Source organism: Garra rufa, chromosome 11 (assembly GCF_049309525.1).
Source record: "Garra rufa chromosome 11, GarRuf1.0, whole genome shotgun sequence".
Lineage (NCBI taxonomy): Eukaryota > Metazoa > Chordata > Actinopteri > Cypriniformes > Cyprinidae > Garra > Garra rufa.
This window is the reverse complement of record NC_133371.1, coordinates 33,722,848-33,743,069: the sequence shown is the minus strand read 5'-3', so window position 1 is coordinate 33,743,069 and position 20,222 is coordinate 33,722,848. Positions and strand designations below refer to the sequence as shown.

The 20,222-nt window shown below is 36.3% G+C and overlaps 1 protein-coding gene across 1 annotated transcript in view; it reads left to right on the top strand.

The window, feature by feature from the left end:
- Nucleotides 1-119: 119 nt before the first annotated feature.
- eea1 (early endosome antigen 1) overlaps nucleotides 120-20,222 on the top strand; it is a 39,325-nt gene continuing 19,222 nt past the window's right edge. Inside the window, exons 1-15 of the mRNA XM_073850511.1 lie at nucleotides 120-259; nucleotides 3,185-3,259; nucleotides 6,230-6,342; nucleotides 6,488-6,542; nucleotides 6,697-6,768; nucleotides 6,889-6,922; nucleotides 7,317-7,421; nucleotides 9,523-9,644; nucleotides 9,775-9,930; nucleotides 12,065-12,181; nucleotides 15,002-15,340; nucleotides 18,103-18,252; nucleotides 18,490-18,609; nucleotides 18,695-18,898; nucleotides 18,992-19,192. Of these exons, the coding sequence (XP_073706612.1) occupies nucleotides 236-259; nucleotides 3,185-3,259; nucleotides 6,230-6,342; nucleotides 6,488-6,542; nucleotides 6,697-6,768; nucleotides 6,889-6,922; nucleotides 7,317-7,421; nucleotides 9,523-9,644; nucleotides 9,775-9,930; nucleotides 12,065-12,181; nucleotides 15,002-15,340; nucleotides 18,103-18,252; nucleotides 18,490-18,609; nucleotides 18,695-18,898; nucleotides 18,992-19,192 (1,887 nt within the window). The 5' untranslated portion in view covers nucleotides 120-235. The remainder of the gene's footprint in view (nucleotides 260-3,184; nucleotides 3,260-6,229; nucleotides 6,343-6,487; nucleotides 6,543-6,696; nucleotides 6,769-6,888; nucleotides 6,923-7,316; nucleotides 7,422-9,522; nucleotides 9,645-9,774; nucleotides 9,931-12,064; nucleotides 12,182-15,001; nucleotides 15,341-18,102; nucleotides 18,253-18,489; nucleotides 18,610-18,694; nucleotides 18,899-18,991; nucleotides 19,193-20,222) is intronic.

The following is a 20,222-nucleotide window of genomic DNA, read 5'->3' as shown; positions in this document are numbered from 1 at the left end:
GGTGGACGCTCCTTATAGTCGGCCTACGATTGGTCATCGTAAAAGCCATTCACGCAAGCCGTCCAATCACGTCAAATGTTGATTAGGTGAAGGGCGGGACTTATTGGAAAACGGGTGGGCTTGTCTTGTACAGAAGCAGCAGTGTGAGTCTGCAGGTGTCAACAACAACATATTAAAACACACCTTTATTAGCAAACTTTTAAGATTTGAAGTTCTATCCTGAGGACGGAGCAGAATGTTAAGACGAATATTACAGATGGTGAGTCAAAAACACACAGACTCTCATTGAGTTGAATGTGATTTGTAGCTCGTCGGGCCTGACACTGAATGATGGCCTTGTGTAAGACTGATTAATATTGACTCTTCGCTTGTGGTTTCTTGAGGACAGTCTTAAATCGTGAGGGAGGAAGATTTGCTTTGTTCTTGAGGAACAGTAAATATCCTGATAATGTCATTCTGCGTAAATGTTGACATGGAGAATGAGCTGTTAGCATGTTAGCAGGCTACTTAGCTTTGGACAATTACTTATTAATACGCCGTTTTATGATTAACGACAAGGTGTCAGCTTTGTTAATTTGTCCAAAAGATGTGTCCTGTTGAAATAGCTGGTTGTGCAGTGATCTGTGGCTCACACTAGATGATTTCTCCATTTATTGAGATGTTTGATGTGTCGGATATGCTCTTGCTATAGTCGTATAGCTGTTAGCCTTCGCTATTAAGCAGCAGCTGACAGCCCTGGAATTCGATTCCATAATTTCTGTTTAATAATCCTGTAAACTCTGATCTTAATGGTTGGCAATTGATATGCATGGGAGATGATGTGCAGTTATGTCCATTTAGTACTGAGTGCTTCCAGCATCCAGCAGTTCGTTGAATCATTGAATCTTTATCATAACATGGAAAAACGTCTTCACTTGAGTCATGTTATATTGGCTAAAGGATCTACCACAGGTTTTTGGTCCAGCACCAGACAGAAGTAGCATTATGTGTAATCCACCATGGTAATATATAGTTTTTTTCTTTTTGGGGGTACATTTTTTTTATTCTGCATTTAATCAAAACAGTAAAAGTAGTAATATTCTTAAATATTATTACAAATTTAAATAACTGTTTTCTATTTTAATATATTTTAAAATGTAATTTATTCTTGTGATGTCAGAGCTGAATTTTCAGCAGCCAGTTATTATCATCAATGTTGTAAAAAGTTGTGCTGCTTAATATTTTTCTGAATTTTTTGGTGATTCTTTGGTGATTAGAAAAAAGTAAACCAATTATTAAAATTTAAAATATTGTAAAAATGATGTCTTAACGCAGCCTTTGTGAATAAAAGTATTAACACAAACTTTAGAATGATAGGATATTTTATTTTATTGTAACAAATATATATTCTAAAAATTTTATTTTATTATATACACTACCAGTCAAAAGTTTTTGAACAGTAAGATTTTAAATAACTGTTTTCTCTTTGAATATATTTTAAAATGTAATTTATTCTTGCAGCCATTACTCCAGTTTTCTGTCACATGATCCTCAAAAATCATATTCTGATTTGCTGCTAAAAAATGCCTGAATTTATTTGATCCGAAGTACAGCAAAAACTGTAAAATTGAAATATTTTTTCTATTTAAAATAATTGTTTGCTATTTGAATATATTTTAAAATGTAATTTATTCCTGTGATTTCAAAGCTGAATTTTTTTGCATCATTACTCCAGTCACATGGTCCTTCAGAAATCATAATATTCTGATTTGCTGCTAAAACAAAACATTTATTATTATGTTGAAAACCGTTAAGTAGAATTTTTAAGTTCAGAAGAGCAGCATTTATCTAAATTAGAAATCTTTTGTAACATTATAAATGTCTTTATAATCAGTTTTGATCAATTTAAAGCATCCTTTCTTAATGAAAGTATTGATTTAACAAAAAAAAAAAAAAAGACTGACTCCAAGCTTTTTAACTGTGTGTTGGTGTATAATGTTACAAAAGCTTTTTATTGCAGATAAATGCTGATCTTTGGATCTTTCTGTTCATCAAAGAAGCCTGAAAAAATGTACTCAACTGTTTTAAATATTGATAAAAAAATAAATAAATAATAATAATAATAAATGCTTCTTGAACAGCAAATCGGCATATTAGAATGATTTCTGAAGAATCATGTGTTACAGAAGAATGGAGTAATGATGCTGAAAATTTAGCTTTGATCACAGGAATAAATTACATTTTAAAATAGATTCAAATAGAAAGCATAAAGTTATTTCACATAGTAGAACTATTTCACAATATTACTGTTTAGGCTGTATTTTAGATCAAATAAATGCAGGCTTGGTGAGCAGAAGATTTAAAAAACATTAAAAATCTAAAACTTTTGACTGGTAGTGTATGTTTTAAAAATTAAAAATATTAATTAAATTAAAGCCAATTTTAAAAACCAATTCCAATTATCATGAGAATTGGGTGATGAAATGTTACTACCGTAATTATCTTGAAAATATAAAAAAAAAAAGCTCAAAATTTTCCTATTGGTTTTGAGGTGTGACGAATATTTCTTAGCAGGTTTTCATGAGATTAATCCAACTCACGTTTCTAATGCCCATTTAAACACCCTGCATGTTTTGCACAGGGAAGGCTGCATATTTGGACATAGCCAGAACTATTTTTTAAATCAGGTCAATGTTATGTGATGAGTCGTCAAGTTATTCTCTTTCACTAGTGAAAGGGAAGCTGAGAGTGAGATCTAATAGTGATTATAAAGAGCAGTTTCCGACCACTGTGACATCTTGTGATCTGACAGTAGACGCATAGGAAATGTCAAGGGCGTATCAATGTTAGAGAACGGTATTGTTTGACATCACACTGCACCGGGTTGCCAAGACCGAGGGAAACGTTAAACGCCCCTCTTGGTGAGTATTTTGTTTCAGCCCGATGCATGTTCTCGTATGAATGACAGCGGTTACGAGAACATCCCAAGAAGTGAACAAAGAGATCTGTGCTTTTGCACCTTGCGAATGACATGCAGTGAGCAGGCCAAACCAGCACTCAGTCTTGATCGGCTTCCCAGATACCTGATCGGCTGTGCCAGACCTGAATAGTGTGATATAATGAAATGAACTTTAATCGCAACTGACGTCTGACTCCAGAGGCCTTCCTTTCTCTGCTTTTTCTGTCCGTATCTTTGTGGAAATAGACTCCTGGAAAAGGAGGCTCCCAGAGCTCGGAGTCTGAGCAGCCGTCTGCTGATATGAATAATGAGTCCTCAGAGGTAAGGCAAATTAAATTTATAACCCTACTATATTACTGGATAAACGCCTCATTGGCTTTTTCTTTCATTCGCTAAAATGATATCAGTGTTTTACCATAGAGTATTTTAAAGTTAAAGGAACACTCCACTTTTTTTGGAAATAGGCTCATTCTCCAACTCCCCCGGAGTTAATAAGTTGAGTTTTACCGTTTTGAAATCCGTTCAGCCGTTCTCCTGTTCTGGCGATATCACTTTTAGCATAGCTTAGCATAGATCATTGAATCCTATGAGACCAATAGCATCGCGTTCAAAAATGACCAACGAGTTTCGATATTTGTCCTATTTAAAACTTGACTCTTCTGTAGTTGTATCGTGTACTAAGACCAGCGGAAAATGTAAAGCTGCGATTTTCTAGGCCGATAAGATTAGGAACTATACTCCCATTCCGGCGTAATAGTCAAGGATGTTTGCTGCTGTAACATGGCCGAAGCAGACGGAGTAATATCACGCAGCGCCTGAAATTAGTTCCCAGCTAGGTTAGCATTTGCACATGTGCTGTGTGATATTACTACACCTGCTTCGGCCATGTTACAGCAGCAAACTTCCTTGACTATTACGCCGGAATGGGAGGGTAGTTCCTAATGTTATTGGCCTAGAAATTCGCAGCTTTACATTTTCTGCCGATCTTAGTACACGATATAACTACAGAAGAGTCAAGTTTTAAATGGGACAAATACCGAAACTCGTTGGTCATTTTTGAACGTGATGCTATTGGTCTAATAGGATTCAATTATCTATGCTAAGCTATGCTAAAAGTGATATCGCCAGAACAGGAGAACGGCTGAATGGATTTCAAAACGGTAAAACTCAACTTATTAACTCGGGGGGAGTTGGAGAATGAGCCTATTTCCAAAAAAAGTGGAGTGTTCCTTTAAAGTTCACTTTTTTCTAAAACTGTAGATTTTCTTTTAAAATGAAAGGTTTATCAAAATGTTCATGCTGCTCTTTTTCCATACAGCTAAAGTGAATGGTGACCAGTTGCCATCAAGCTTCAGAAATGGCAAAAGGCACCATAAAATTAGTCCATATGAAGTCTTGTATGTGAGGAATAGACTAAAGTAGATGCAATAGACCTCAAACTATTCACATTTGCCTATATTTTTTGACAAAGAACATCAAAACTTGTCATAAAAGGTTTTTTATTAGTGATGCCAAATGTTGTCTGGTTATCGTATGTTTTGTAAAACCACAACATGCCAAATTTAAATGTGTGTGTTCAAATGGTACAAATTTAAAGAGATAGTTCACCTAAAAATGAAAATTGTGTCATCATTTACTTACTCTCATGTCATCCCAAATAAATAAGACTTTAGGTAGGTAAGAAGTTTAAATGAAGCCTAAGAGGTTTCCGTCCTTCCAGTGAAAGTCGAGGAACATGCACAAGCTTTTGTGTTTACCAAATGTGATTCGATCTATGTATGTACATTTATACAGTATGAAAGTCTAAATTAGATCTGTTCATCACTGAATGGCTTGATTCCTATGGATTTGTTTTTACTTAGCTTATTACTTTACTTAAATTATAACCTTTTTGGATCTTTGAAGCTTTGGTTACCTAAAGTTTCAATGGATGGACAGAAACCTCTCAGGTTTCATTAAAAGTATCTTCATTTGTGTTTGTGTTTCAAAGACTAACCAAAGTCTTATGAATTTGGAACAACATAAGAGTGAGGAAATTATGACTGTTACTTTTTCTATCCCTTTAGATCTTTTTGGTATTTTTTATTTATTTATTTTTTGGTCACTTTATTTGTAACGGTTCACACAGAAAGCATTTTTTCCAACATTTTTCTATGTAAACATAGGCCAACATCTTTTGCAGTGTGTTGCACATGATACAATTTTATAAAAATGTGGCTAACAACTAGTAGATTAACTTTCTGTTTTTAAATACAAAAATGAGTATCTTGAACATCTTCGTTTGTGTTTGATAAAAGAAAATCATATGGGTTTGGAATAAAATGAGGATGAATAAATGATCAGAGGACATACATTTTTGGATAAACTCTCCCTTAAAGAGAAAAAATTAAAATTACCCCATGATTTACTCAACTTCAAGCCATCCTAGGTGTATATGACTTTTTAGTTTCAGACTAATACAATTGGAGTTATATTTAAAAATGTTTTATAATGCTTTATAATGGCAGTGAATGGCTGTTGAGGTTTTGAAGTTTAATAAAGTGCATCCTTCCATCATAAAAGTACTCCACATGGCTCCGGGGGGTTAATAAAGGCCTTCTGAAGTGAATCGATGTGTTAGAAAAATATCCATATTTAAAACTTTATAAACCGTAATCTCTAGCTTCCCCTAACTGTAAAGTAGGCATAGCGTGAGCTCCAGTGAGAATTTGCTAGTATTGTGAAAATCAAGTTTTGTTTACAGCAAAGGAAAATCAGTATCCTCCTGGCTAAATCGAATTTTGCTCTCTCCTTTGCGCTTTCGCATTCGCCTACGTCCTATGTAATCCGCTGGAACGCCACTCTCTTGTGAATGCACATACGACTGTGAGCAGAAGCTAAAGATTACAGTTTACAAAGTTTTATAAATATGGATATTTTTCTTAGACAAACACTTTGATTCACTTCAGAAGACCTTTATTAACCCCTGAAAGCTGTGTGGAGAACTTGGATGGATGGATGCACTTTATTTTGCTTCAAAATCTCAACACCCATTCACTGCCATTATAAAGCTTGGAAGAGCCAGGACATTTTTTTTTAAATATAACTCTGACTGTGTTCGTCTGAAAGAAGAAAGTCATATACACCTAGGATGGCTTGAAGGTGAGTAAAACATTGGGTTTTCATTTTTGGGTGAACAAACCTTTTAATTCTCCTTTTAGTAACTGATGTCTGTTGATGTTAAGTCATGTGTTCCTTGCTGTTTCACATCTTCGTCTGATTTCATTATGGTGTTAATTTGTTTATCCACAGGGCTTCATTTGTCCCCAGTGTATGAAGTCACACAACTCTGCTGAGGAGCTCTTCAAACATTACGAGTTGTTCCATGAGCCAGGAGACCAGCCGTCCCCCTTCACCCCTGGCAGGTGGGCTAAAAACCCTTCTTGCTTCCTTTCTTGTCAGAGAAACTCTCAAGCAGATAATCTAGCCAGCATCCTATACTATTACTGAAGCAATACAAAACTAATGGAATAGTCATATATAATAAAGGCTTGTGTTTTTCTTGTTAAGGGAGGATCTAGGCCTTCTTCGACAGGAAGTCCAAGACTTACAGGCTTCACTGAAGGTATTCTGCCTTTGATTCCCACCATTCTTATCTTATCTGCCTTAGTATGTATGAAATATTCATTACTCATAGCAGCATTACTCAATAATGTTATTTCCACTGGATGTGTATTGGTGTAAAAATGCTGATGTGCAATTTTGGTGTGTGCTTTCAGGAGGAACGCTGGTTTTCTGAGGAATTGAAAAAAGAATTAGACAAAGTACAAGGACAACTAGCAACTAACAAAGTAAATGCTTGAAATCAAAGATAAATTAAGAAAAGTTTACACTTTTAATGATGTCTATTGAGTACTGAAGGAATGTTTGCGTGTTCTCTAATTGAATTGCTGGATGTGTATTGATTTTAGGGCTCACAGAGTGATGGTACTAGTGAAGAAACAGGTTAGTTAAGTAAATCACATTTCAAGTTGTCCAAATGAAGTTCTTAGCAATGCATATTACTAATCAAAAATTCAGTTTTGATATATTTACAGTAGAAAATGTACAAAATATTTTCATGGAACATGATCTTAACTTAATATCCTAATGATTTTTGGCATCAAAGAAAAATCAATATTTTTGACCCATACAATGTATTGTTGGCTATTGCTACAAATATACCCGTGCTACTTATGACTGGTTTTGTGGTCCAGGATCACATATATCAAAATGCTTTTCAGTGCAAATGCTGTCAACACAGTGTATCTTGTATTGAATCCTGAACATACTTTTAAATGTGTTTTTTTTCATAATAGTTCATTTTGTGAATGTGCAGTCAGTATTTCTTTCTTCTCAGAGCTCGTGATGAGACTCAACGAATCAGAGACAGAGAAGTTCAACATCAAACAGATGAAAGACTTGTTTGAACAGAAAGCTGCTCAGCTTGCAACTGAGATAGTTGGTAAGTTTTGCATGCCTTTTCCTGTCTTTAATATTTATGCAATCTTTAGAATGTTAAAATGTTTCTATACATAACATTATTTAAAAAAAGGGATCAGATTAAGGTCAGTTCTCAAATTAAATGAAATTAAGTTCAAATTTAAATTGAAATATTGCTGCAAGCAGCAATTACCGGGGTTCAAGCATTTAAGCATGTAAGGAAAAAGACATTTACATGTTATTTAGCAAGGCCGTACCCACCAAAATCAATGATTAAAAAGCATTTTTGCCAAAAATTTTTTGCCAAATTTACCATACAAATGCAGTGTTTTTAAGTCCTTTTATCTGTTATAGCGCCAGCTGTGGTCTGATCTCTTTAAAACTTTGCATGCTTGTTTAGAATCACCTGTCACGTGCTCACCAGGTTTCGTGAAGTTTTGTGTATTCCTTTAGGTTTTATAGGATTTTGGGTAAATTTGGACAGGCCCCTTTTCTAAACAACCCCGTTATAGTCTCCCAAAAAGTAAATTTCAACATTTTATTTGATAATTATTGACCCACAGAGTCCAGATAATTACACTGCAGTGTTTTATTTATTTTTTTTTTTTTTTAAGCAAAAAACCTAGATCTAGGTAGGTAGGTAGAAAGTAGGTTTTTGACATCTCCATCATTTAACAAACAATTTGATTGACAGCAGTGGTTCTAGAGGCAAAGTTTTCCGTAAAGATGAGTTCTATCGTATGATACAAATATTGTGCATATGTGCGAAAAACCGCACAACAAACAATCGTTTACAGTAGGGGTGTCAAAATTAATTTTATAAATAATAATAACTAATAAATGTGCATTTAGCATGTTCAAAAGAAGTGAGCTGCCCTGTCCTGCCAAAATGTAAACAGGCTTGTGCAAGTAAATTGCTCAGTGCAAATAAAGAAGTAATGGGAACTGGTATTTCTTTGTTCTTTTTTTGTGTGTCTAATAGACATGAACAAGTTCTTTAAAAAACATCTATGACCTTTGAAACATGTCTAGTCTTCATGCTTTATGTTGAGCATGGTTTCACTAATAATAAACATACTTTTGCATAAAGCATCCATATTTGTTGATGCCCATGTTGAAAAGAATATTAATAACTTAGTATTAATTTAAAGTGCATTTAGAACAGATAACAATGTGAGATTAATCATGAGTTAACTCATGACAATCATGCGATTAATTGCAATTAAATATTTGAATCGATTGACAGCCCTAGTCTACACCCTTGAAAAATGTGACCTCGCCCCCCAGTAGCTGATTTCTTCAGCCAGTTTCTCTCAGAGCTTTGGGGCTGTGAGTCGAACAGGCCAGTGGAGTTTCATTACGGCCTCTGTTAACCTTGTCTAATAGGTGCTCAAACTTTGTTGGCCAATGGTGGCCATGTTTTTTAAGATACACAAATGTCCTTATAGAAACTTGTGGCACTTTGGACCAAGACTGTGTACGTTGATTTTGTTGAAAGGACAAATGGTTGCGCAGTTATAGCCATTTTTGTTTTTTTCCCTCTAATAGCGCCACCAAATGGCCAAGCTCTCCATTTTTTTTATGTAAGTGTTCTGAGTTTGGCGAAGATATCTCATTCCGTTTAGGAGTTATAGGCATTTTACTAAAAGTGTCCCTGCCCCTTTCGAAAGTTTTGGTGCCTCTTTGTGACGGTGAGTCGAAAGTTCCATCTTTTTTTGATAATTATTGATATTCACTGTCCAGAGAATCTTTCTGCACTGGTTTTGTTCCCGAAATACCTGAAAATTTGCCAGGCTTATGATCGTATCTGAGGCGTGTGTTTTGTCCGCCTTGAGCCAAGGATTCCGACAACATAAGACACTTGATCCTGCAACTGACGGTTTAGGGAGTAATGAGCGATTTCGTACTTTTGTTCACTGTAGCGCCCCTGTTAGGCCGATTGGGGCGAGCTTTGGTCACATTGTAGTTGATGTGAGTACTACCATCCCTCCAAGTTTAAAGTCTCTATGGCATACGGTTTGGTTTGCACGATTAGTTTCACATGGAGATCGCTGATCCGTGACCATTCTAACAATTACTAAGCCTAATTAAATCAAAATGAAAGCGTGTGTTTCATATTCCAGACATCAAGTCTCGTTATGACGAGGAGAAAAGCATGAGAGAAGCGTTGGAGCAGAGGCTGGCCAATGTAAACCAAGATCTGCAGAAGGAGAAACAGGAGAAGGAGAAACTAGCAGCAGAGCTGGTAATGTCACATTTATTATCTCATGGTAATGAGTTTGCATCCTCTCAGCTGCTGCGGCCCATACCTCACCATCTTCTTACCTCATCAATCTCTCACGGCTTAATCCTGTCTGTCATTGGCTCTCGTCCAGCTCCAGAGGCCTGGAGTGGAAGACGTGGAGGTGTTGAAGAAAGAGCTGGTGCAGGTGCAGACGCTCATGGACAACATGACCCGTGAGAGGGAGGAGGAGTCTGAGCGCCTCAAAAGCCAATACGAACAGCTGAAGGCCAACTTCACTACCTCAGAGGTAGGCTCAAACTTGCTGTGACCTTGCCTGCACTGTATAACTGACGTAAGGACAGAGTTACCATGATGCTTTGCTTTATAAACAGTCGATCTCTGCTGTTTATTCGGAAAGTGTAAGTATTGATAGAAGCGGACAAATATGGAGACTCATGCCAGAATCAATAACTCATGAAGGCAGAGATAATGAAAGGTCATTTTGAGACAGCGACAAGCAGATGACCTTTGAATGGGTGCACCAGGGACGTCACTTCGAACATTAAAATAAACCGAGATTATGAACGACTGAAGATTGCTAGCTTGGTAATACACCCTATGACTGTTTTCAACTGTAAATCCAGTCATAATGTCGTATCTAACGTGTTTGTCAAACAAGGGTTACACTGACTTTCCTCTCCAACAGAGTCCAGAGGTTAACCATTAACACACTGGCAGGCCTCCCACCTCTGAGTGCTTCCTGTAAACATGCCTGTAATCACCTGCACTTCTGACCTAAAAATTGCTTTTCATTATATAAGGTCCCACAAATGCAGAATAGTTCTGGTTCATAGATCATTACAAACAGGTCACTTGAGTGTGCTTTTTTCAGATATTTTGGTTTGACTTTTGTAGGTGTATGTAATACAAAAGGTTGCCATCTAGTGATGGTATAAGGAAATGTTAAGGTTGCTGACATCATTCTTTTCAAATGAATGCCTCTATAGATCCATTAGATTATAGTATGTCTGTTCCAGACCCTAGAGAGCTGTCTAGTAAAGCAATAATATGCATCCTAATAAATGAGTTGCATGTGAGATCCTTGCATGAATTACACATAAAGTGTGAACTAATTAATTAACGATGGTTTTGACTTCATTCTCATAATTTTAACTTTCTTCTTAAAATATTTTGACTATTCTCAAAATATAAAACTTTTTTTTGTAATTTTAACGTTATTTTTTAAAATATTTTGGCTTTATTCTCATAATTTTGACTTTTTTTCTCAAAATATTTTGAATTTATTCTAGTAAATTTAACTTTATTCTCGTAATTTCGACTTTCTTCTCAAAATATTTACTTTTTTCTCGTAATTCTGACTTTATTCTTAAAATATTTAGATTTTTTTTTCTCAAAATATTTGGACTTTATTTTCATAATTTTGACTTTTTTTCTCAAAATATTTTGACTTAATCATTGCAATTTCAACTTTATTCTCTAAATATTTTTACTTAATTCTTGTATTTGCTAAAATGTCAGCTTTTTTATTTTTTACTTTTAATCAATTTAATATGTCTTTATTGAATAAAAGTATTAATTTCTTAAAAAAATAAATCTTACTAACCCCAAACTTTTGAACAATAGTGTGTATTTACTGTATTTCTTATCACAAGCATGCCTTCTAGGTAGGCAGCTCACAGGGTTTGAAACACAGCCAGTGATTTGCCCCAGAGAACTTGTCATAACCTCTAGATGCAGTGTATTGGCACCTCTGTCTCTGTACTGTGTCCTGTCTCACCTCACTGGTCTGTATTTGTGTGTCCTTCTCCCTCGTTCACCCTTCACTTAACTCTGCACCTGCTTTGCTTGCTCTTGGAGATTCGTAAACTGGAGGTAACAATTTCCCCTCTTGAACACCTCAGTGTCAATTGTTTTTCATATATCTGCCCTTTTATCTAAGTTATTAGATATTACGCAACAAAGAAGTAGTCTCTCATAGTGTCTGTGTTCTATTTATGTTCTTCTTGTCATCAGCTTTAGATTTTTTTTTACCTGTGTTCTCACCATAATGCATTATTTCAATATCATCCAATGAAAAATGTTTTGATCTCTTATTTTGCCATGTGCAAAAATATCAGATTTTATCAAAAGTAGACCGCATATTAAAGTTTACAGGAGGATAAATGACACTGAAGGAAGCAAATACAGTCAACAGTCTTTTAAACCTTTAAACCCATGAAACACTCCGAAGATTTTTACAGAATTTGAATCTACAATATTAACATTTCAGTAGCATTTGTGAGTGAATTTTACAGTAAAATGAACAATAATACAACATAACAGACTGTACTTCTGTCCCTTTGTCTTCAGACAAATTACAGGCCATACTTTGACTAGACTTGTTTGCTTTGGGCGTCTCACATTTGCATGCTTGTTTGTAGACGACGATTGCTCAGTTGAAGGCAGAACTGGAGAAGGGCCCTCAGGAGGCAGCAGTCTACACCCAACAGATCCACCAATTACAGAGCAGCCTGAACAACCACCAACAGCAGACCCAGGTAACACTCACATACACAAACAGATGGAAATACATTGTGTCTAGAGTTACCGGACCACCCTAAGCAACAAGGCATGTGCTTTATGCTCACAGCAAATCCAGCTGTATATTTTAATGGCCTGCTTTACAGATTCACAGAACCCACGCCAGTGCTGGCTATGTTAAGACCCACTTCCAAATATAAGTTTACTGTACCGCCGTTTACAAGCGTCACCAGCTGGCTTTCAGGAAACAGCCCAACACATTTCATAGGAAGCTTCTCGTGCTGCTGGCCCCATGTGCCAGTCCAAAGTCGCCCCATTGACCTGTCAGCACACTGTGTGTTTTGATTGGCCATTAAAGAGTGTTGACATACACATCACAGATGGTGTGTAATTAAAGCAGCAGGGAGTGATTCGTCTCGTGCCTGCTGTGCCGGTCAGAGCGATATACGGCCACAGGTAATGACCCGCTACTCTCTAGTCCATTGTTCAAGTTGTCAGGACGAGATTAGGAGATCAGACTCCAAAGGCGGGCTGGCTTTTGAAAAATGTGGACCATGGTACTGATGGGAAGTGAAATAGAGGCGATTAAGGGATCGTTAATAGAACCATCCCTGTCAAGTGTCCTTTGGGATAAATTTAAACCATAATTTCAAGTTCAAAAGGAAGATACATTCAAGGAAAGGAATGAGAAAAAGGGGAAACTTAAGTCTTGCCTATAATGAAGGAAGCATAACATATTTACACTACCAGTCAAAAGTTTTTGAACAGTAAGATTTTTAATGTTTTTTAATTTTTAAAGTTTTAATGTTTAAAGAAGTCTTTTCTGCTCACCAAGCCTGCATTTATTTGATTCATGTGAAATATTTTTACTATTTAAGATAACTGTTTTCTATTTGAATATATTTTTAATTGAAATTTATTCCTGTGATCAAAGCTAAATTTTTTGCATAATTTCTCTAGTCTGTAGTGTCACATGATTCTTCGGAAATCGTTCTAATATGCTGATTTGCTGTTCAAGAAATGCTTTTAATTATTATTATAAATATTTAAAACATTTGAGTACTTTTTTTTTCCAGGATTCTTTGAATAGAAAGATCCATAGATCAGCATTTATCTGAAATAAAAAGCCTTTGTAACATTATACACTATACCATTCTTTTTGGGAAAGAAATTATAGAAATTATTACTATTATTTAGCAGGGATGCTTTAGAATTATCAAAAGTGATGATAAAGACATTTAAAATGTTACAAAAGATTTCTATTTCAGATAAATGCTGTTTTTGTTCTATTCATCAAAGAAACCTGAAAAAAAAATAACAATAATAAAAGTTTTCTGAGCAGCAAATCAAAATATTACAATGATTTCTGAAGGATCGTATGACTGGATAAATGATGGTAAAATTCTGATTTAAAATCAAAGGAATAAATTACATTTTAATATATATTCAAATAGGAAACAGTTATTTTAAATAGTGAAAATATTTCAAAATTTGACTGTTTCTGCTCTACATTGAATCAAATAAATTCAGACTTTGTGAGCAGAAGAGACTTTAAAAAACATTTAAAATCTTACCATTCAAAAACTTCTTACTGGTAGTGTATTGTATTATATACCATTATTATTATTATTTCTATTTTTAATAATTAAGACTTTTTCCAGTCCACTTCAAAGTTTTGGATATACTATCCTTTTAAGACTCTTTTGTACACGTTAAGGTCCAAATAGAAAGTGGCTCAATGGAAGAAGACACTGTTACCAGCAACACACGGCCAAATGCAACCTAGTCTCGCGTAGCCAGACCTTCAGACTGATGGCTGAAGGTCTGGAACTATTGGCAGCTTTCATTGGCCAAGTCCCGCCCATAAGACCGTTTGATCGACATGTCAAACAACCAATCACAGTTCGTTTTGTTCAGCGTCACGTTTCTGTGCGTGGAAATGCCCCCACAACAACAGACTGGCGTGCAAGAAGTCAGTCATTGAAATAACCAGCACTGAAAGATAACGAAGAAGAGGGAGAACAAGCAGTAAGTCAGTAATTTGTTCGCGAACGCCGCATATGTGTATAACAACAATGGCATCTGCATAAGCACATTTTAGCAAAACGCAGAGTAAATCAGTCTGCGCTTTGTTTCCCAGCAGACCGAAAATAAACGCGACACTCGCGTCTTCCGGAAATCCAGTCAAAGTCAACTAATCAGATGACGACTTCGACATTCCTGAAGTGTTTCCAGTTAAGCGTACCATATGCATCAGACGTTTAGCCAACGTTCAGTGGGCGTGACGGCTGAGACTAAATGCAACCTTATCTACCTTGCCCTTTTTATAGCTGTCAGAGGCAAAGGTCACAACACAATTGCCTTGCCCTGCCCTCATAAAACTCTGCCCTCATAAGAGAAATCCCTGAGCTATCCCAGAATTCTCAGATATTTATCAGCATGCCACAACACTGTTATTTGACATCTTATTGGATGTTGATGCTCTGTGCAGTGTGCATATTTGTATTATAAGCGAGTACATCATGAATCCATTGTCCATTTTTTGACTTGTTCAGAAACACTACGGTACATCTATAATACGTTTTTATGTTTGGACTATTTCAAACTGGTTCTGGTAGAAACCGTTGGGGAGTAGCCCAGTATCTGCATTATTCGTCGTAGACATAAACAGAAAGTAGCAGCTCTGGGCTATAATGTTCTTCCACAAGACGCATGCAGTTCTGTTCATTAACCACTAGACTGCCAAAAGTTATGGATGTATGAATGAGTTGTCAGTTTACTCGGTCGTAATAAAAACTCAATGGCAATAAATGTCTAATCATTCTGCCGCTCCTCAGCTTTTGTCAGAGAAGTTATCTCGTAAGGAGAAGGAGAGTCGGGAACTCGAGGAGCGTCTGGGTCAGGAGCAGGCCTCTAAGAAGAGTCTTCAGGCTAGTCTGCACCAGAAAGACCTGGAGCTCCAGGAGAGCCAAGCCCGGGTGTCATCGGGAGAGGCTGCTCTGACTCGGACCCAGGGAGAATTGACCGAACGTGGGGAGGAGGCTACACGACTCAGACGGGAACTTAGCGAGCTGGAGAAGACCCACCAGGACTTGAAGGCAGAGAGGAAACAACTTCAACAGCAGAGAGAAGATAAAGAAAACCAGGGCCTGCAGCAGCAAAGTGAAATCACCCAGGTCAGTAAAAAAAAATACACAACACTAGATAAACCACCTGTCCAGTTAGAATTTAAATCAAATTCATCCATTTTTTTAGTTCAGAATCAAATCTATCCACTCTTGATTCATCAAGTTATAATCCGAATCAAATATATCCATCCTTTAGTTCAGTATCAAATTAATCAGTTTAGAATCAGAATCAAATGTATCTATCCTTTAGTTCAGTATCAATTTCATCAATTTAGAATCAGAATTAAATCTGACCATCATTTAGTTCAGAATCAAATTCATCAAGTTAGCATCAGAATCAAATCTGTCAGTCCTTTAGTTCAGATTCATATTTGTCAAGTTAGAATCAGAATCAAATCTGACCATCCTTTAGTTCAGGATCAATTTCATCTGGTTAGAATCAGAATCAAATCTACCAGTCCTTTGATTCAGAATCGAATTAGAATCAGAATCAAATCTATCCATCCTTTAGTTCAGAATCAAATTGATCAGGTTAGAATCAGAATCAAATCTATCCATCGTTTAGTTCAGAATCAAATTAATTAGATTAGAATCAGAATTAAATCTATCCATCCTTTAGTTCAGAATCAAATTAATTAGATTAGAATCAGAATCAAATGTATCTATCCTTTAGTTCAGAAACAAATTCGAATCAGAATCAAATCTGACCATCATTTAGTTCAGAATCATATTCGTCAAGTTAGCATCAGAATCAAATCTGTCAGTCCTTTAGTTCAGAATCATATTCGTCAAGTTAGAATCAGAATCAAATCTGACCATCCTTTAGTTCAGAATCAAATTCATCAAATTAGAATCAGAATCAAATCCACCAGTCCTTTAGTTCAGAATAAAATTAGAATCAGAATCAATACATCCATCCTTTAGTTCAGAATCAAATTGATCAGGTTAGAATCAGAAACAAATCTCATCATCCTTTAGTTCAGAATTAAATTCATATGGTTAGAATTAGAATCAAATCTACCAGTCCTTTAGTTTAGAATCAAATTAGAATCAGAATCAAATATATCCATCCTTGAGTTCAGAATCAAATTGATCAGGTTTAGAATCAGAATCAAATCTGACCATCCTTTAGTTCAGAATCAAATTCATCAGGTTTAGAATCAGAATCAAATCAACCAGTCCTTTAGTTAATAATAGGGATGTAACGGTATCAAAACTTCACGGTACGGTAATACCTCGGTATGAATGGCACGGTACGGTATTTATTGAATCATTTACAGGAAAAACAAAACTAATGAAGAGACTCGAAAAAAGTGCCAGAAGTGTTTATTAAACAGTTTACATGAACACTGAACATATCAACGGCATACAAATTAGCCATCTATCTGTAAACTTTGAAACAGAAACTTAAATATTTCAATTTTAGTAACAAAAAAATATTAAAGCATGTAAAAAACAGTCAAATCAGTTTAGCTGAATGAGTTGTCTGAATCTAGTTGTCTGCTTGAAATGAGATTTTTTTTCTTACCCCATTGGCAGATTATTTAGCTTTTTTTAAACAAAAACTTACTTAATTTTGACTTGTTTTTACTAAAAACAAGACAATAATTTTTACTTGTCTAGAAAATCTTTCTTGATTTAAGAATTTTTAGATATTTTGGCTGGAAACAAGACAAAATTCTAAGTAAGAAAAGCATTTTTTGCAGTGCAGTAGGCTCTCATGCCTTTCTTTCGCATTAAATCTTTATTAAAAACAATCCTTTAAATAACTTTTCTACCTGGACAAGTGCATCTATTATGTTGCCTACTTTAGCCTCTTTAAAACTGCACCTTATTTTAAACCTAGCCAAAAAGCCACGTGTTGACTGTGAAATTTATATGCATTTATGGTACATTTCCGTGTCAATCCATGTTAATTTTTACAGCGAACAACGCACTGTAACATTAATTCAGCGCATACAGCGCAGCAAAAAATAGACTCGGTGCCGAAACGATCGCTGCACTGCTGCACTGCTGCAAAGGCACCGCTTCTAGGACGTACTACCGGACAGCAACCGCGTGCAGTGTGAACGCTCTAATCCGTTAACATGGGTGCTGAAAATAATACGTGACGCATACGCACTTCAGACGGAGCAGGTTCGACCATTTCCATCTCTTTTCCTTGCTGCTACAGTCTGTAGCGACAACAGACCGTAAAGGATGATGGCCACGCCTGGGCTGATGGGAAATGTAGTTCCCGCTACCTCCCGTTCGCTCCATTCGCCTGAGCAAACTTTTCTCAGAAGGCCTATTGTTTTATCGAGTCATGCGACCACGGTAGTATCGAAAAAATTTGTTATTGCGGTAAGACGGTATTCACAATACCGTTACATCCCTAGTTAATAATAATTTTTATCTGTTTAAAATCGGAATCAAATCTGACCGGCATTTAATTCAGAATCACATTCGTCAAGTTAGAATTGGAATCAAATCCAGCCATTCTTCAGTACCAAAATGAATCTGTCCAGTTATAATCAGAATCAAATCCATATATCCTTTAGGTCAGAAAACAAACTTATCCGTCCTATTGTTCAGAATCAAGTCCATCCATCCCTTAATTTAGAATCAAATTTATCTATTTAGGGTCAGAATCAAATCCATCTAACCTTTAGATCAGAATCAAACTCGTCCAAATATTCATCCATCTCTATTTTTATTTACAATAATAATCAAATGAATCCAGAATCAAAATTCAGATTATCAAATCCACTAAACCATTACACATTAGTACTTTTATTGTAATCAGGCTCTCATACTTCCATCCTCTCTAGCTGCATGCCAAGCTGCTGGAAACCGAGCGTCAGTTGGGGGAGCTGCAGGGCCGGCTGAAAGAGCAGAGACAGCTATCAGGAGAGAAACTCAAAGATAGAGAACAGCAGGTGGCAGACCTGCAGCTTAAACTGTCCCGCTTGGAAGAACAGGTGAAGACAAAAAACATCTGATAACTTCAAATTTCACAGCAGGAAGACTTGGACCACATGAATGCAGTAAAGCACACTAAGAGTACTGCAGTAATCACCGTGATAATTAATAATGTGTGTTTACATGCAAAACCCAGACCAAATAATTACTGCTATGGTGGACTTGAGTGTCTTGTTTTCACTTTTAACCACTGTGCTTGTCTGTTTTTCTCACTGTGACTGATTATATGTGTGCAGTTAAAGGAGAGCTCTACCAAGTCTACTGACCTGCAACATCAGCTGGACAAATCCAAACAACAGCACCAAGAACTACAAACACTTCAACAGAGCACTAATGGCAAACTTAGAGAAGCACAGGTAAACATAACTCTAGCATCTCATTAAGAGTTCCATCAGTGAATTTTTCTAGGGGAAAAAAAAACATTTGCTTTGACCTATGCAGAACGACCTGGAGCAGGTGTTGCGTCAGATCGGGGACAAGGACCAGAAGATCCAGAATCTTGAGGCTCTGCTGCAGAGGAGCAAGGACAGTGTTAGCCAGCTGGAGGCAGAGAGAGAGGATCTGTGTGCTAAGATCCAGGCCGGTGAAGGAGAGGCAGCTGTGCTGAACCAACTAAAAGAGAAAAATCACTCACTACAGGAACAGGTACTAGGCACTGGACTAGTGTGACTACTAGTGTGACTTTGATTTGAATAGGACAGAAGCTCACTCTAGTTTTCCACCAATGTGTTATTTTAGATTACGCAGCTTACCGACAAACTCAAGAACCAGTCAGAGAGCCACAAACAGGCTCAGGACAACCTTCATGAGCAGGTGCAGGAGCAGAAGACCCACCTGCGTTCAGCGCAAGATCGCTGCCAGGGCCTAGAGACCACAAACTCTGAGCTGACCACACAGCTTACAGAGAGCAAAGAGAAGATTGCCCAGCTAGACACACAGGTACTTGTGCTGTGATTGTTCCTAATTATTTAAATTAATAATTAATGCGAACTTTGATTATGAAAATTATCTATTTCTGTCCAGTTGCTATTGTTTACTAAAACTATTACAATGAACAAAAAGCTTTCTTAATTGTTTCAAAGGCAAGGCAAGTTTATTTACATAGAACATTTCATACACAATGGTAATTCAAAGTGCAGTACATAAAAGGAATTAAAATCATAATAGCATAAAAATCATAAAAATTAAAAAAAATAATAACAACAATAAAAACAGAGAATTTAAGATGATTTAAAAAAATTGATTTAAAATTAATTAGCACAGTAAAATGATTATACATAAAATAATGCAATCTGTTCGGACGTAGCACAGTGCTCATTCAATAAATGCACAACTGAACAGATGAGTTTTGAGTCTGCATTTAAATGTGGCTAATGTATTAGCACATCTGATCTCTTCTGGCGGATTCCCCTTGTTTTGTGTGAACCCTTGATATTACTAACTGACTCGATCCTAGTGATCTGAGTTGTCTGTTAGGTTTATATTCAGTGAGCATATCTGCAATGTATGTAGGTCCTAGGCCATTGAGTGCTTTATAAACAAGTAAAAGTACTTTAAAATCTATCCTAAACATAACTGGAAGCCAGTGTAAGGACCTGAGGACTGGTGTGATATGCTTTGATTTTCTGGTTCTAGTCAGAATCCTGGCAGCAGCGTTCTGTATGAGCTGCAGCTGTCTAATGGTCTTCTTGGGAAGGCCAGTGAGGAGACCATTGCAATAGTCCACCCTGCTTGTGATAAAGGCATGAACAAGTTTCTCCAAGTCTTGACGGGAAACAAAACATCTAATTCTTGCAATGTTTTTGAGATGATAGTATGCTGATTTAGTTTCTGCTTTGACATGGCTACTGAAACTGAGGTCTGACTCCAGAATCACACCAAGATTCTTTACTTGATTTTTTGTTTTTTGACCCCTAGCATCAAGGTACGCATTTACCTTATGAACTTCATCTTTGTTTCCAAATGCAAT